The sequence below is a fragment of the Podarcis erhardii genome (genome assembly GCF_964252035.2).
Source record: "Podarcis erhardii genome assembly, chromosome: Z".
Lineage (NCBI taxonomy): Eukaryota > Metazoa > Chordata > Lepidosauria > Squamata > Lacertidae > Podarcis > Podarcis erhardii.
In genome coordinates this window covers 25,967,858-25,984,863 of record NC_138504.1, presented here as the reverse complement: position 1 = coordinate 25,984,863, position 17,006 = coordinate 25,967,858, and the positions used below count along the sequence as shown (strand labels likewise).

The window sequence follows — 17,006 nt, the reverse complement described above, 5'->3', positions numbered from 1 at the left end:
TTTCCCGATCATCAGTCAGAAAAGTTGAACAGACAGTAAAACTTGGCTTAGTTTCAAAGTGGTGAAAGTCTAGGATCTGAAGAGAGGCTTGTGAGAGCCATGCAGCTGAGCTGGAGCAATCAATTCAGACCTCCGCACATGCTGAGTTTTTGGGGTAGACTGTGGGGAAGTGGGGAGAGACTTGCTTACCTAGTCCCACCCAAGGTGAGCTAAGCCTGGCATGACAGCTTACTCTATGGTCTTAACCCCTTCATGCATTAGTTAGACTTAAGCATGTTGGTTATATGACGATGGTTATCCCACAAAATACGTGTGTGCTGTGCAGGAAGTGATTATGGGGAAACAATACCGAATACTGTACACCCAGAAATGTAATTTAAGAGTTCTCTCTGCCCTTCATAAAAGTTGGTGTGTCTGCGTGTGCCCGTTTTCTTTCAATCTTGGCACTAAATAGGTCTCTCTCTTTTTAACGAAAATGTCACTTGGATGTAGCCTTTGAGTTGTATTGAATGCAATACAGTACTCTATCTGAAGTCTCATTTTCCCCCAGAATTACAGCTTTAACAAGACTTTGCCTCTTTCCTTCAGAGACATCTATTTCCAATCCTTAGGCAATTTCCCCTTTTTATTTCATTTTTTTATATAGCCAAGTGTCAGTTCCAGACACCTTGTTATTTTGCAGTACAAAATGGGTCTTGGAGTGAACCTAAGGTGATCTGTGGAGCTGCTAACCTGCAGTGCAGCAAGATAAACTGCTGCATTTGCCACTTGTGACTGGACAAATTGGGTATAAATTAAGTTCGTTTATTCCCTGTGCAGAGCTGGCCTTTTGTTCATTGCTTTAAAGAGATGTGACTTGATATTCATGCTGACTTCATGCTTTACATACATCTTCTGATGCTCAAGCAAAGTTGCTAGCTAATCAGCAGAGGTGACTAAACAGTCACCTCTCCTGATTAGCTAGCGGGGGGGGGGGGTGAGGATAGAAAATATGCAAAAACAAGTGGAATAGAAAGACATTATATGGATGGAGAAACAAAAGGAGTCATCATGAGGTCATAACATAAGAAACATCCAGGCAACAAAACAGTTAACAGTATATCCTAATAATTTACCTGAAGCTAGAGACTCATAAAAGTGTGGCAGGTTTTCAGAGTGGAAGGATTTCAGAGGACAAAAAGCAGAGTCTTTTTTTCAGTAGACGATCTCTTCTGAATTAGGTAGATGTGGTTGTATATATAGCCAATCTTGATTACAGTGGTACCTTGGGTTAAGAACTTAATTCGTTCTGGAGGTCCATTCATAACCTGAAACTGTTCTTAACCTGAAGTACCACTTTAGCTAATGGGGCCTCCCGCTGCTGCCATGCAATTTCTGTTCTCATCCTGAAGCAAAGTTCTTAACCCGAGGTACTATTTCTGGGTTAGCGGAGTCTGTAACCTGAAGCATCTGTAACCTGAAGCATCTGTAACCCAAGATACCACTGTAGATTGTTTCCCTTCCAAATGGATGCCCTACTACAGGGATGGTGAAACAGTGGCCCTCCAGTTGTTGTTGGGCTCCAACTCCCTGAGCCAACATGACCAATGGTCACGAGTGATGGGAGCTGTAGTCCAGCAACATCTGGAGAGCTACAGGTTACCCACCCCTGCTGTAGTCTAAAGCATAGATGGAACACCCAGTGAGCTCATTGTCTCATTCATTGTCAGGACTGGTCCTACCATTAGATAACCATCCCTGATCATTTAACCATACTCACTGGTGCTGATGGGAGCTGCAGCTCAATAACACCTGAGAGACAAAACAGATTCCCCATCTCTGTACTAAAATATTTTGCAGTGGTGCTAGCAATGGTAAAAGTAAAGACATAAGAACATAAAATGAGCCTGCTGGATCAGGCCAGTGGCCCATCTAGCCCCGCATCCTGTTCTTACAGTGTCCAACCAGATAGCCTATTAGAAGCTCACAAGCAGGATGTAAGTGCACCAGCACTCTCCTCACTTCCAGTTTTGAACAACTAGTACAGTGGACGCTCAGGTTGCGAACATGATCCATGCAGGATGCATCTCTGCAACCCGCAGCATCTGCGCACGCGTGGGTTGTGATTCAGCGCTTCTGCGCATGCGCAAAGCACGATTTAGCGCTTCTGCACATACACGACCACCGAAACCTGGAAGTAACCCGTTCCAGTACTTCTGGGTTTCGGCGGTCCACAACCCCAAAAAAACGCAAACTGGAGCGTCTGTAACCCGAGGTATGACTGTATTCAGAATCATACAACCTCCCATCAGGCTCATTCAGAGCTTTCTGAGGCCCAAGGCAGGAGTCTTGTTAGAATAAAACTCAAACAAAAAGCAGCCAATCCCTGCCAGGAGCCCTTGGCCAGCTTTGCCCTCTGAGGTTCAGGGCAAGTGTAGCTGCCTGCAGCTGTGGTGCAGAACATATCCACAGGGTTAGTAGCCATTGATGGCCTTATTCTCCATGAATTTGCCTCATCCTCTTTTAAAGCCATCCCAGTGGGTGGTCATCACTGCCTCTCGTGGGAGTGAATCCCTTAGCTATACAATGTGCTGTGTGAAGAAGTCCTTTTTTTTTTATCGGTCCTGAATCCTCTAGCATCCAGCTTCATGGGATGTCCCTAAATTCTGGTGTCATGAGAGAAGGAGAAAAACTGTTCTCTACCCACATCATACATGTGTCAAATTATACACTTCTATCAGGTCACTTCTAGCTCTCCTTTTCTCTAAACCAGAGCTTTCCATACTTTTCATGTTGGTGACACACTTTTCAGACATGCATCATTTCACGACACAGTGATTCAGTTTTACTAGCAAACCGGAGGTTAAACTAACCCCTTATAAGAGCAACCGCATGACACACTTACACAGCAGCCGATACACTAATGTGTCGCAATCCGCAGTTTGGAAAGCTCTGCTCTAAACCAACAAGTCTCCAAAGCTGCAAGCTTTCCCCATATGGGAGTTGTTCCATCGCCTTGACCATGTTGGTTATCATTTTCTGAAACCTTTCCAACTCTACAATTTCCTTTTTTTTTTTTTTTTTTTTTTTTTTTTGAGGTGAGGTGAGGTGAGGTGAGGTGAGGTGAGGTGAGGTGACCAGAATGGTCCACAGTATTGCAAATGCAGTTGCACCATGTAGGTTTCTCAGGGCTGCCATACATCCGGGTGCCCAGGTTGAATTTTCGGCAACCGTTTTAAGATGTCCGGTAAAACCTGGGCGTATAGCAGCCCATATTGGAAATGTTGCCTTTTTTGCAAATTTCTGGGAAAATAGCTAAAAAACAACTTCTTCTTTTTAGCTCAACAACTTTCATGCCCAGATTTTCACTTCTTGAAATATGGCAATATACAAAACTAGGTTTGTATAATTTTATGCCATTTTGATAGTAGCAGTTTCATTTTCAGTTCTTTTCCTAATGATTGCTTTCATGGAATTTGCCTTTTTCGTAGCTTCTGCAGGGATCCCTTCCCTAAGAAGGAAGAGAAAAAGAAACCCCACCTTAAGACATAACTCTAAGGCATAAAGTTGTTTCCTCAAAAGCAACAGGTGTCACTGCTAGTTGAAGCTAAGCATATGAATTTTGAGCATAAGGGCACACTTTTGATGGCAACTTTAAAAAGGTATTGAGGCAGCAGGTTTAATTTTCCTTTTCCTAACTTTTCACTTAGTCAATACAGATTGCAGTACACATTTTGAGCTTGCCTGTATTGTACCAGCCTTGCAAGTAATGATCTAGTCACTGCTGCTATGAGAAGGACACCATTCTTGTAGCGAGACCTTTTGATGACACAGATATATGCCTTCCATCATGAGTATTGACCAACTGAGGTTTTAAGCCACTAGACACTTAACAGAAAACTCTCCAAGAAAAATTTCCCACTGTCTGTGAAACTACTCTGCCAATTTGCCTTCTCAGTTTGGGAATACAGTACAGTGGTACTTCAGTTTACGAACTTAATCCGTTCCGGAAGTCCGTTCTTAAACCAAAACCATTCCTAAACCAAGGCGCACCTTCCCTAATGAGGCCTCCTGCCACCAGTGCCGTTCACCGTTCGGATTCCGTTCTTAAACCAAAGTAAAGTTCTCAAACCAAGACACTATTTCAAGTTTTGTGGAGTTTGTAAACCAAATCGTTCTCAAACTGAGGTACCACTGTACTAGGAGGTACGTGGGTGGCGCTGTGGATTAAACCACAGAGCCTAGGGCTTGCCGATCAGAAGGTCAGCGGTTCGAATCCCCACGACGGGGTAAGCTCCTGGTCCATGCTCCTGCCAACCTAGCAGTTCGACAGCACATCAAAGTGCAAGTAGATCAATAGTTACCGCTCTGGCGGGAAGGTAAACAGCTTTTCCGTGCGCTGCTCTGGTTTGCCAGAAGCGGCTTAGTCATGCTGGCCACATGACCCGGAAGCTGTACGCTGGCTCCCTCGGCCAATAAAGCAAGATGAGCATCACAACCCCAGAGTTGGCCACGACTCACCTAATGGTCAGGGGTCCCTTTACCTTTACCACTGTACTAGTTTGACTGTCCTACCAAGACATTCTCTCCTGTTTCTTCAGCACAGGTCTATCTGATTTCTAAAGGGCCTGAGGCAGCAAGGGTGGTGTGTGACTTGTGCTGAAATAGGTTGTCACATAGATCACTGTGACAGCAGGAGGAAACCAAATATTTTCACAGCTGCCATTGCACCTGTTACCTGTCATCCATTGGATTATCTTATTGTCATAAATGACCAGGTGAATTGAAAGCCACTTTGCAATAATAATAATGCTGATGAAAAATTATAATCCAGGGAAAGGTTGTTGAGTGAGCAGTTGCTTTCCAGCTTTAGGTTGAACTGGATATCACTGATGTTTGGGAGGCTTGAATTTCCATGTTTCCATTATTTTGTGGGCACAATTTAAGCCGCTGTTGTTGTTGTTTTATAAGGACTTTAACATGCAGACCCTCCAAATGTCCCTATTTTTCAGGGACAGACCCAGATTCACAGAAGGTGCCCTAGTTTCTGATTTGATTCTGTAATGTCCCACCTTTCCTTAGGACGTCACTATTTTCGTTGCAGAAATGTTGGAGGGTATGGAGTTATGCAACACCAGAGCCAATGAGATAAGAAACTATACAACCTTTAGAAGACTTCTGAAAGCGGCCCTATATAGGAAGTTTTATTAAGTTTTTATATATGTTGGAAGCCACCCAGAGTGGCTGGGACAACCCAGTCAGATGGGTTATTATTATTATTATTATTCATTATCATTGATGTCCCTATTTTCATCAGACAATTGTTGGGTGGTATGTAACGTGGTAGGCAAGAATCTCGACTAAAGCATCCATGACAGATGGACATCCAACCTTTGCTTAAAAACTTCCAGTGAAGGAGAGTCCACAACCTCCCAAGGGAATCCATTCCACTGTCAAATAGCTCTTACCATCAGAACTTCTTGTAACTTGAATCCATTGGTTTGGGAACAGAAGAAAACAAGCTTGCTGCATCTTCCCATGTGATAGCCCATTTTGACATTTAATGAACAATGCAAAGAGTTGAAATAGCAATGACATTTTTTAAAAAAACACACTGGTAATACTCAGCTGAAGTTTTGTTGAGAGTGGACCTGTTGAAATTAAAAGTTCTTGTTCATTAGTTTTAATGGATCTCCTCTGCGTAAAGCCAAGTTGTATATTGTTTTTGTAAACTGCTCTGTAAACTCTGCAGAAGGCCAATGTAGAAATCTTTAAGAAAAACACTCAACAAAACATTTTTAACTGCTGGGATTAAGCCAAGGTGAAATAACTTGAATCTTTTTTTATATATGCCTTTAGGCTGTGATCCCATAAACACTTATCTGGAAATTAGTCCCATCGGGGCTTATCTTTGGGTAGACACAGATAATATTGCAGTGTTACATAAAATGCTTTTTTATATATTTATTTTTTCCTCAGACTCTTATTAGGCATGTGGAGAAGGATAGAAACTGATAGAAATAACCACCGTTAAATATTTAGAGAAATTGTTTATATCAGTTTCTATCCAATTCCCACCCATTTTGGCAGCAATGTCATTTCCTTCAAATGACGCCCACCTGTCCATCAGTTGATGCCACTGGGTGACAGGATGGGTGAGGGTCCATCCTGCTGAGGAATAATGTTGGTGAAGCAGACTCCTTCACAGAGCAGGGCTGAACCCTCTACCCATCAGCTGATGAGCAGAGAATTCTATCCTGCTAGGTGCTGATTCACCAGCATGTTTCCTTTGAGGAACATGCCTCCCCACCACCTGCCAAAGTTGGCATGCAGAGCAAGGGGAGACGAAGATCTGGCCTGCTGGTCCCTACCTCTCATTTAACAGTTAACAGAAACGATCTAGACAACCTTAAGCTCTTTGAGGTTGCCAATGATATCAATGGGAAAGTTACCCATGCCCCACTGAAATCAATAGGATTTTAAAGTGCTGAGCATTGTGTATACCAGGGGTTGTCAACCTGGTCCCTACTGCACACTAGTGGGCGTTTCAGGATTCTAGGTGGGCGGTAGGGGGTTCTACGGCACAAGCTGAATCCTCCTTCCATCGAGCACTGGTGGGCAGTAAGGAAATTTTACCATCAAGTAAGACGCATTGGTGGGCAGTAGGTATAAAAAGGTTGACTACCCCTGGTGTAGACCATGTTCTTTACATTTAATGTGATCAATATATAGGGTTGTTTGCTACTGTTCTTACACTCATGACCTCAATTTCATAATTTCAAAGAAAAAAGAGGCCATATTTGGTCTCTAAGAATTCCTGAACAGAGGCGCTGTCTTGCACCCAAGATTGGGGGGCGGGGCGGTGCTCAACGTTGCATCATTGGGGGGAGGTCAAGTGCAGAGCCCAGTGCAGTGTGGCTTCCTCTCTCATGCTCAGGAGCTAGCCACTGAAACATGCCGTGTTTGACTCCGTGCTTGGGTTCCTCCGCCCCCTCAAAATTGAGGGGGCCTAGCCCCCTGCCAGCAGATTTTGAGGGGGGTGAAGACACCTCTGGCCCTAGGAGTTGGTGTGCCTGTAACTGAGCTATGTTAGCTCAGCACATGAGTGGGAGGAAATCCCATCCAGAAGTTAGGTTCAAATTTAGTGGGTGGAATGTTCCTTCTGTGCTCAGTCTCATGGTAGTGGTGGGGTGCACTTAGGCAATTTTTATCTCTGGATTTAATGGTCCTACTGCAGGGGTTGCTTTACAGAGCACCAGTGCTTTCATTAGGCCAACTAGGCAGCCGCCCAGGGCACAGACCTCAGAGGGGCACAGTACTGACCTTTGAGGGGCATAGTTTTGGATAGATTAGTTTTTGTTTTATAAATTTCTGATAACATTTTACTTATATTTTTGAAGGATTTTATCATTTTTGAAGTCACTCATTCATTAGAATTGCTTTTTATTTTTTTCTACAAGACATTGGATTTTTTGAAAACTGAAGTTAGCAATTTGTTTCGGGGGGGGGGGCAAGTAGTTACCCTTGCCCAGGGCACAAAATAGCCTGGTACTGGCACTGTTTAGAGGTCAGTGTGTTTTATTCCTAAATGTAGTAAGCCAGATAGCTATGCTGAGAGAACCCTTGGATTTCTGCCCCAGCATCCTCCTCTGATGACATAGGTGCTCAGGCTCCTATTAGAGCGCTGTCATGCCAAAGGTGTATCTTGGCAAACACTCTGCAGTTTAGGCTCACTGTGACTGTCACAGTTCCTTTGAGATACTTTTGGGGCAATATTCCAGTTTGGATAATTACATTTTGTCTCCCCACCCCCTGTTGCTCTTACATGATGCATCTCCTTGTTCTCTTCAATCATTATGTAGCACTTGTGTGCTCTGTTGAAACAGCTGCCCAGATTTGCTCCCCCAAGGCAGTTTCAGCTAGGAATGATTCACAATTTGTTGAACTGATAGATATTAACACTTCCTTAGGATGGAAGTGAGCCAGTCAAAGAAAATGGGATACAATTCACCTTGGGTGGGGGGAAGATGCCGGTACTGCGTATCGTTGAGTACCACCAGAAAAAAGCACTGGTTTTACTACTTTGCTGTTTGCTACCTTTGCAAGAGAATGGTAGAGCTTCATTTCATTTACAAATTATCCAGAAAACCAAAGACTATCTTCTGGATCACTTAATATGTACATGTATTATAGACATATACTGTTATAAGTTGTGGTGTATGTACAGGAATACAGGCTTCCATAATGTATTTTGGAGGGTCTCCGGGTAAATTAAAAAGAAAGAAAAATAAAAGTTGTTATTGCAAAAAAAGAAAAACAATCTTTCCAACTCCACTGCATTATTACAGCAGCTGAGGCCCTACCTGCCTGCACATTGTCTCGCCAGAGTGGTACATGCACTGGTTAACTCTTGCTTGGAGTACTGCACTACGCTTTATGGGGGGCAGCCTTTGAAGGTGACTCAGAAACTACAAATAATCCATTATGCAGCAGCTAGACTAGTGACTAGGAGTGGATGCAGGGACCATACAACACCGGTCCTAAAGGAGCTATACCAGCTTCCAGTATGTTTCTGAGCACAATTCAAAGTGTTGGTGTTGACCTTTAAAGCCCTAAATGGCCTTGGCCCAGTATACCTGAAGGAGCATCTCCACCCACATTGTTCAGCCTGAACACTGAGGTCCAGCTTTGAGGGCCTTCTGGTAGTTCTGGTGAAAAGTTACAGGAAACCAGGTAGAGGGCCTTCTCGGGAGTGACACCTACCCTGTGGAACGCCTTCCCACCAATTGTCAATGAGATAAATAACTATACAGTTTTTAGAAGACATCTGAAGGCAGCCCTGTATAGGGAAGGTTTTAATGTTTGATGTTTTATTATGCTTTATATTTGTTGGAAGCTGCCCACAGTGGCTGGGGCAACCCAGTCAGATGGGTGGGGTACAAATAATAAAATTACTACTACTACTACTACTACTACACAATCCTAGGCATCCCTACGCAGAAATAAGTCCTAGTGAGTTCAGTGTGGCTGACTTCCAGGCACACTGGTTATATCATCAAAGCCTTAGTTTTTCAAATTCTGAGAGGTCTCTTAGGAACAAACTAGATTTTATGGCAGCAGATCTGGATGTTTACACATTGACCTTCCTCAATCATATAACAAGAGGAGTGAGTGGGTGGTGGTGTTTTTTTAAAAAAGCATAAGCATAAGCTTGTGGGCAAGGACTACAGAACCTTTCCTTATCTGTTGTTTGTTCCCCTTGGTGCTTTTATCCTCCTCTGAGAGAAAAGAACCTCAGGAGAACGTTTCTTTTTTTAAAATACCAAGGTGAGAAACCATCAATAAACAAGAGATGTACTATTTTCTTACTGCACGAATCACTATTCTATTTTTGTCATTATGCATCCTAAAAAAAATATACAGAAGAGTTGTTAAGGACCCTAAAATGATTCATCATGTTCAGTTGGAGTGTATCATTCATAACTGTTTAAAGTATTCTAAGATCACAGTCACTGTTTCTGTAAGGTCACCACATATCTATCTTGACGCTTAATGAGTTCTACGCCTCTGCTCCCTTTTACAGCTAGTGCCCTAACAATGTTAATCTCAGGAAGCAGTCCACCCAATTTAGTGTGGCCAGAATGTTGAATGCTATGTAGAGCAGTTGGGAGTTATCATTTAACCCCCCTGAATTCTGTGGGATAGTAAAAGCAAGCTGCAAACTGGGACACAGGTGAATGGAGACAAAAAAGAGGCTGACATCACCAAGGATAGGGCAAGGAGAGAACCTCCAAGGTTCACATCACAAGAGCCCAACTGGATGAAGCCAATAACTCTGATCTTGAATTTGGTTCTCACAGTGGCCAATCAGATGCTTATGAGAACTCCACAAGCAGAACCTTGAGCACAAGAGTACTTTCCCAACTTGCATTCTCAGTGGCAGTGCTTCAGAGGCATACTGAGGTGAAGCTAGTACTGCCCCACCCCAGCTATACAGGTAGAGGAGCAGAACGGCAGGTGGACAAAAAAGCAAAGAGAGCTGCTGCCTTAAATACTCTGCTCAAGAGCTTCCTGGAGGGCTAGTCTTGCATCACATCCACACCATGCATTTAAAGCACTGTTAAACAACTTTAACCATCAAGTCTTTGCACAAAGAATCCTGGGAACTGTAGTATGTTCAGCATGCTGACATCACAGACCTACAGTTCCCAGCACCCTTAACAAACTGCAACCCCCAGGATTCTCCATGACTGGTAAAGCAATATATAAGTGTATAGCGTATAGCTTTAAGTGTATAGTGTGGGTGTAGATCAGCCTGCCATAACGAAAACAGCGTTCTGGACTTGAACTGAACCTGATCACTGTGTGCTGAAGTATTGTAATATATCAATTAATCAAAAGGGGTTGTGAGTGGCTTTAAAATAAGTTGCTCTAGCAATGCATGATGAAGCTGCAGAGGTGGTATGATCTGCCTTAAAGGCCATTCCCTGAACATAATGACATCTTGCTACAGTAGATTAACCCCCCTGCTTCAAGGCTCAGATATATAAAAATACACCCTATATCTCACACTCATGTCACTGGCCTGGTTTTAAAATAGTCAAGCTTCCTATGGCTCTTGTGGGAAACTACAGGATTTCAACATGGAGGATGTTGTTCACTGTCCATTTGCCCTTAGGAAGAAGCCTCAAAGGCAGCTATTACTTTCCCTCACTAAGTATACCTAGGATTGTCTGTTTACTTAACTGTTAAGTGTCAATGAGCAATATTAAAAGCTGGGGTGGGGTGGGGAGAGAGGAAGGAAGAACAGTTCCAAATAATTGTTTTATTTTGCTTGTCTATATGTATCTTTCTAAAACCAATGAAAAAAATGTATGCACTTCTTGGGCTGCCTCATTCACCTTGCTTATAAAGGATGTCCTTCTCTCTGGTGGTGTTTTTGGGAGCCATGGGCGAACCTTTCCCACCAAATAGATCACAGTCATAAGGTAGCCAACGGCAGGTAGCAGCTTGCACGTTGCTGTTTTTTGGGGGTTTGGTGGTGTTTAAAAAAACAGGATCCTCCCAGGCTCTGGCTTGCTGACTCAGACTTATATATTTCGCCTTCCTTCTCCATGCCAACTCAGGTCATGTGAATTATTTAGTAGGGCATTCTTCAGTTCTCTCCGAAGGGAGGGGTGGTTGGGAGGCAGGCTGAACTTCAACCTTGCAGACAGTATACCTGGTTTTTGTGTGTTTTTAATAATGCAATTAAAACGAAAAGAAAAAAAAAAAGCCCAAACCAAACACCGTCGTAAGCTGATGCTATAAAGACTTTTGTGACACTGAGAAACGAACGTGGAGTGCTGCCTGGAGGGGGAAATATGGGATATGGAGGGGATTGTCAAAATGGGACAAGGGGGAGGCTACTAATGCTGCTCTTTCTTTTTTCTCTCCTTATACCCCTTCTTTTCCCCACTGTGTACATCAACGCCCCCCCCTTCCCACGTTGTCGTTGTTTTAAATTTCCCAACACATCTCCTCCCTCCGTTCTCCTCCACATCCCTTTCCCTTCATCCTTGTTGCTCGGCCATTATTCCCTGGGTCCTTCTTCGTCTCTGCCTCCCTCCTTCCATTCAATCGTCCCTCGCTCCTTCTTCTGCCGCGTCTTCCCCGCACACCGCTCCTTCATCTTTACTTTTCCATTTCCCATCTTCCGCTTCTCCTCACATTCCCCCCCATCCATCTCTTTCATTCCTCCTTCCCCACATCTCTTTCTTCGTCTGCTGCCCCCACATCCCCCTTCCTCCTCCCTTCGATCGCCTCCTTTCCCACATCCCCGCTCCCCTTTCTCGCTCACGTCCTTCGCCCTTTCTTTCCCGCGTCCCCTCTACTCTTTCCCGCACATCCCTCTCTTTCTCTCTCTCCCTTTCCTGCCTTCTCACATTCTCCCTTTCCTCCCCGCTTTCTTCCTTCCCTTCTCACATCCCCACTTCCCCGCATCTCCCCCTCTTCTCTTTCTTCTCCTCATCCTTCCCCCCCCCCCCATCTCTTCCCTTCATCCCTCTCCTGCCTCCTCGCATTCCCTTCTTCTCTCTCCCCCTCCGCTCGCCCCTTCCTCTCCCTCCTGCCCGCCTCCCCTCCTCCCCGGCTGCAGGCGGAGCGGGCCCGGCAGGAGGCGGAGGCGGAGGCGGGGCGGGCGGGCGCACGTCCCCCGGCCGGCGGAGCGGCCCCCCCGCCATGGGTCGGAAGCGCTGCGTGGGGGGAGACGGCTCCAAGATGGCGGCGGGTTGCTGCGGGGTGAAGAAGCAGAAGCTCTCCAGCTCCCCTCCGTCGGGCTCGGCCGGCCCGGGCAGCGGCGGCGGCGGCGGCGGCAGCTCGCACTGCGGCGGGGCGGCGGCGGCGGGGTCCGGGGGAGGCTGCGGCGAGCCGGGGTCCCTTCCTGCGCTGCCGGGGGGCGCCCCCCGCCTCAACGGCCTCGGGGGGCTGGCGGGGGGCTCCCCCGGCTGCGCCCTCTCCCCGCCGCTGCCGCCCAGCTGCGGCGCGGGACCAGGAGGCCTCTCCGCGCCGGCCGCCGCCTCGCTCCTCTCCTCGCCCGGGGTCGGGCCCGGCGGCTGCAGGAAGATGGTGGTGTCGGCCGAGATGTGCTGCTTCTGCTTCGACGTGCTCTACTGTCACCTGTACGGCTACCAGCCCCCGCGGAGCCCCCGCTTCACCAACGACCCTTAGTAAGTGAAGAAGGTGCCCCCCCCCTCTCCTGTCCGCGGAAAGAAAAGGGTGCTTGCATTTGTGGGTGGGAAGCCTCCCCTTGGAAAGACCCCTCCCTAAGTTCAGTGTATGTGTGCATGGGGTGGGGAAGGCGGTGGGGGGGGGTTACTTCTTTAATGACCTTTAGCTCATAGTTTTATTTATTCCCCCCTCTTTGAAAACCCAGAAGTCTGCAGGACACCCCCCCCCATGTGATTTGCCTGTCGTGTACTCTTCCCCCCACCCGCTTTCCCATCTAGTTCTAATTCATAATATTTATAATGGCTGCGATCCCTCTGTGCATTCATTGAATCTTTCAGTAAGCTCCGTTCCACGTAGTGCAGGTTTGGGCTGTAAGGTGGGTGCCTGAAAAGTGTACTAATTTAAGTATGCTTACAGCGATGCAAAGTGGTAGCGTTAGTATGGATATGTGATTGCACGTATATTAATCCAAACAATACTGGAAGCAAGCTTTCCCTCTCTCCGTATATATTTAAAAAGTGTACCAAGAAGTATCCGGCAACCCTCCCCATTGACCCTCCAATACATAATGCTCCTCTTGTTCTAGCACAATGTAACCCCAAACCGATTGCTTTCTGTGTAAGAGCCCCCCCCCCCTTAGACTAGCAGGTAGCTCTCCAGTTTGTCTTGTTGCTCCAGTGTGCTGCTCCAACTACTTTTGTTAGAATCCTCATATTTTTCCTGCTCTAAGAACAACTTCTCTCTCTCTCTCTCTCACACACACACACACAGCCATTCTCACAATCCCTAAAAGCCTTACTTACTTTATAAAAACACACAACCTTTTATCTCTGATAGCACTCCTTTCCAGTGTTACTGTCCTTGTGTGCTCCCCCCATGTATTTTTCACACTGCCTAAAACGTCTGACCTAGATCCCAACAGTGCTCCCATCTCGCATGTACCAGGGATCCCCCACCAATTATCCCTAATTACTCTTCTATTGTAAGCAATAGTGAATATTTCAGTGCATCTGAATGAAATTGCTCTCGTCTAGTGGATAGCATCCTTCTCCCTCTAGCTACGCTCTCCTACACCTCTACATGGCTCAACCCAACCCCTTTGTGTACCCCAACAAACACATCTTGTGAGCACCCTTCAGATTTTTCCTGCTTTCCCTGTAAAGACTTAATAGATCTCCCAGGATGCTGCTTCCTCACCCTGTTTGTCTCCTAACACTCATACTGTACTTGTTCGGGAGCTTGGGTGGAGTGCTGGTGGAGGATGGTATATGCAGGGAAGAACTAGCAGGCAGAAAGAGAATCCTTGACACTTCCATCCACCTCTAAGTTTTTCATCTGAGAATACACCCCCCTCCCCATTTGAGAACAGAAGTAAACACAGCTAAGGAGGGGGGAATGGACCGAGGTGGCTCCAATGGAGAGTTTCATTGGCATGAGAAAAGTTATGTACCCTTCCTCTCACCTGCCAGTTCTCCCCTTCATTCTGTTACCGTAGCTAAAGGGGGTTTAGTAGTAGAGTTTGCTAAGGTAATTCAATAGTTTTGCCTTCAGAGCAACTGCTTCATCAGCAGCAACCTTTAGTGAATAATCCCTTACTTCCTTCCCATATAGCTTTCTCTTAGCTGAAATATAACTCCTTCTTTCTCCAGTGAGCAGTTCTGTAGCTACCTCAGTTGTGTTTCTTGGCTTCTTACACCGGCAGGAGGGGGGAAGAAGGTCCTCAGTTCCAACTTCACTAATGTCCCTTTAGGACCATTCACCCCATAATACTTCCACCCCCACCACCCCACAGCAAGCATAAAATTCACAGTGGATGTCCTCTTTCAAAGTACAGCCCCTCATTTATTAGTTTTAAAACAAATTCATATACCACCATGTTTTCAGGTTGTTTTTCATAAGCAATCACTCAATAACATTTATTATATTTATATAATATGCTCAAGGTGGCATACAAGTTCTTCCCTGTCTCTTTTACTCTCATAACAGCCCTTTGAGATAGGTCAGGGATAGCCAGTGCAGTGCCTTCCAGGTGTTTTTGACCTCTGGAAATTCTGGCTGGGGCTGATGGGAGTTGTAGTCCAAAATATCTAGTAGACACTGTGTTGGCTACCACTGTTACTCCAAGAGATAGTGCCTAAACCAAAGATAGTAGGTAAAAAATAGATTGGTAGTGTAGGCTCCAGGGAAGGGAATTCTACTGACGGTAGCAGCACTGAGAAGGCTATCTCTCAGATTACTGCTCAGACTGGGAGGGAACCCAGAAGAGAACTCATTGTAGATAGTCATGCTCTAGGAAGCCAATATAAGGTAGAGGTAAAGGGACCCCTGACCATTAGGTCCAGTCACGGATGACTCTGGGGTTGCAGCGCTCATCTCACTTTGTTGGCCGAGGGAGCCAGCGTACAGCTTCCAGGTCATGTGGCCAGCATGACTAAGCCGCTTCTGGCGAACCAGAGCAGCGCACGGAAACGCCGTTTACCTTCCCGCTGGAGCGGTACCTATTTATCTACTTGCACTTTGACATGCTTTCAAACTGCTAGGTTGGCAGGAGCAGGGACCAAGCAATGGGAGCTCACCCCGTCGCAGGGATTCGAACCGCCAACCTTCTGATCAGCAAGTCCTAGGCTCTGTGGTTTAACCCACAGCACCACCTGTGTCCCAGGAAGCCAATATACTGAGGCTAAATATGTCCAAGAGATGTTGCAGCTGATGGAATATATTTTATGCCACAGAGGCCACTTGGGTCCCCAGTGGCAGCTGGATCCAGGAACATTCTTAGACTGCAGACTTCTTTCTTATGAGGAATACAGCCCTGTCCAAGAAAGGTAGAACACCATCTTCCTGAGTGGAGGAGTCCAACTACCCAAGCCATGCATCCCCACATAGCAACTAGCATCCCTATAACATGTTTGAACCTGTATTGCAGGTTTTGCCAGTAAGGATATTCACCACTCTATATTGCAGAAACATTGTTGCCGTATAGTTAAGGTGTAAAGATCAAATGGCATTGTGCTATTGTAAAGTCTTGCCACTGTAATCCTAATAAAATCAAGACTATTTGTCCAAATTATCTAAAGGTTAACACAGAAAATCTTCATGCTAAGCACACTATAAATTGACCACATTAAAAATAAAACCTGATAAGAAATTACTGAGATACAGCAGTTGTTTAAAGATTCCCCTAATAAGTGCAAATTTATCCACTTTGTGACAATTATTTGCACATCTAAAATATACCTTCTGTTTTTCCCTTTTGCTGGTTTAGATACACTCAAAAATTCAAGGAAATTGCAGAGGTCTTCTCCTTCCTGGTTTGGTGAAAATCTGTTGTGTATCCATAAAAATGTGAGGTTTTAAAATTTCAATTTCAATCCATCATTTAAGTACGGGCAAGTCATATTTCAACACACATTCAGGGCTAGGTTGTGCCGGGTGAAGCTTCTCAGTTGAATGATCATCTGCTGCCAGACTGACAGCACAATCTTATACAGTACTAGCCTGCTCAGAATTAAGGCTCATCAAGTTCAATGGGACTTACTCTCATGTGTAGGATTTAAGCCTCAGGAAGCTTGCAAAAGCCAGTAGGTGTGGGAAATGGGGGTGTAGGGGCAAGAGGGAACAACAACCTGTATGTAGTGGTTGGTTGTAGTGCTTTGCATTATGTGTATGTTTGGATTTATTTGTGTGAAGTGATTGTAAAGGGCTGAGCCTGAATCAGTTTTTGTGTGTGGTTTTGCATTTGTGTAAAGGGGATTGTGAGAAGTGCCTGTAAATGGTTAGACCAGTAGTGACCCAGACCACTTCAGGGAGAGCTTGATGGCTAAGTAAGGAGTTGAATGCAGTGTATATCCATAACCATGTACAGTATATTGATAATTTATTCAAATAAATTTGCTATATAGGAAACCATTGCAATAATAATAAGCACTGTTTGCTGCTTTGCATAGAATCTACTGTGTGCTTCACCAAACTCTTCAATACATATATTGTGAACTTTGTATATTTATCAGAATATTTTTTGATATGGAGATTGATCTTTTTGCCTATGAAGCCAGAAATCTGCATAGCGAAACACAAAGCTAAACCTGAATATCTCATATCTGTCTCTGTATTCTGTTCAGTGTGGCATTAGACCAATTAATTTTTTCTTTGCTGTATCAGAGTTAAGTTATGAGTTCTCATAACCTCTTAACTTAAAGATGCACATTTGCCATGACATAACCACATTAGTTATCCTTTGTATGACCGTCCTACAAATAGGAACGTAAAAGGATAAGAAAGTATATTTTACTTAGTTTTTCAATGTGCTTTTATGGGTG

General features: G+C 45.0%; 1 protein-coding gene across 1 annotated transcript in view; it reads left to right on the top strand.

Annotated features, from left to right (window-relative positions):
• AMMECR1 (AMMECR nuclear protein 1) overlaps positions 1-17,006 on the top strand; it is a 131,824-nt gene that overhangs the window by 19,721 nt on the left and 95,097 nt on the right. The window contains exon 2 of the mRNA XM_081847165.1: positions 12,116-12,686. Within this exon, the coding sequence (XP_081703291.1) occupies positions 12,116-12,686 (571 nt within the window). The remainder of the gene's footprint in view (positions 1-12,115; positions 12,687-17,006) is intronic.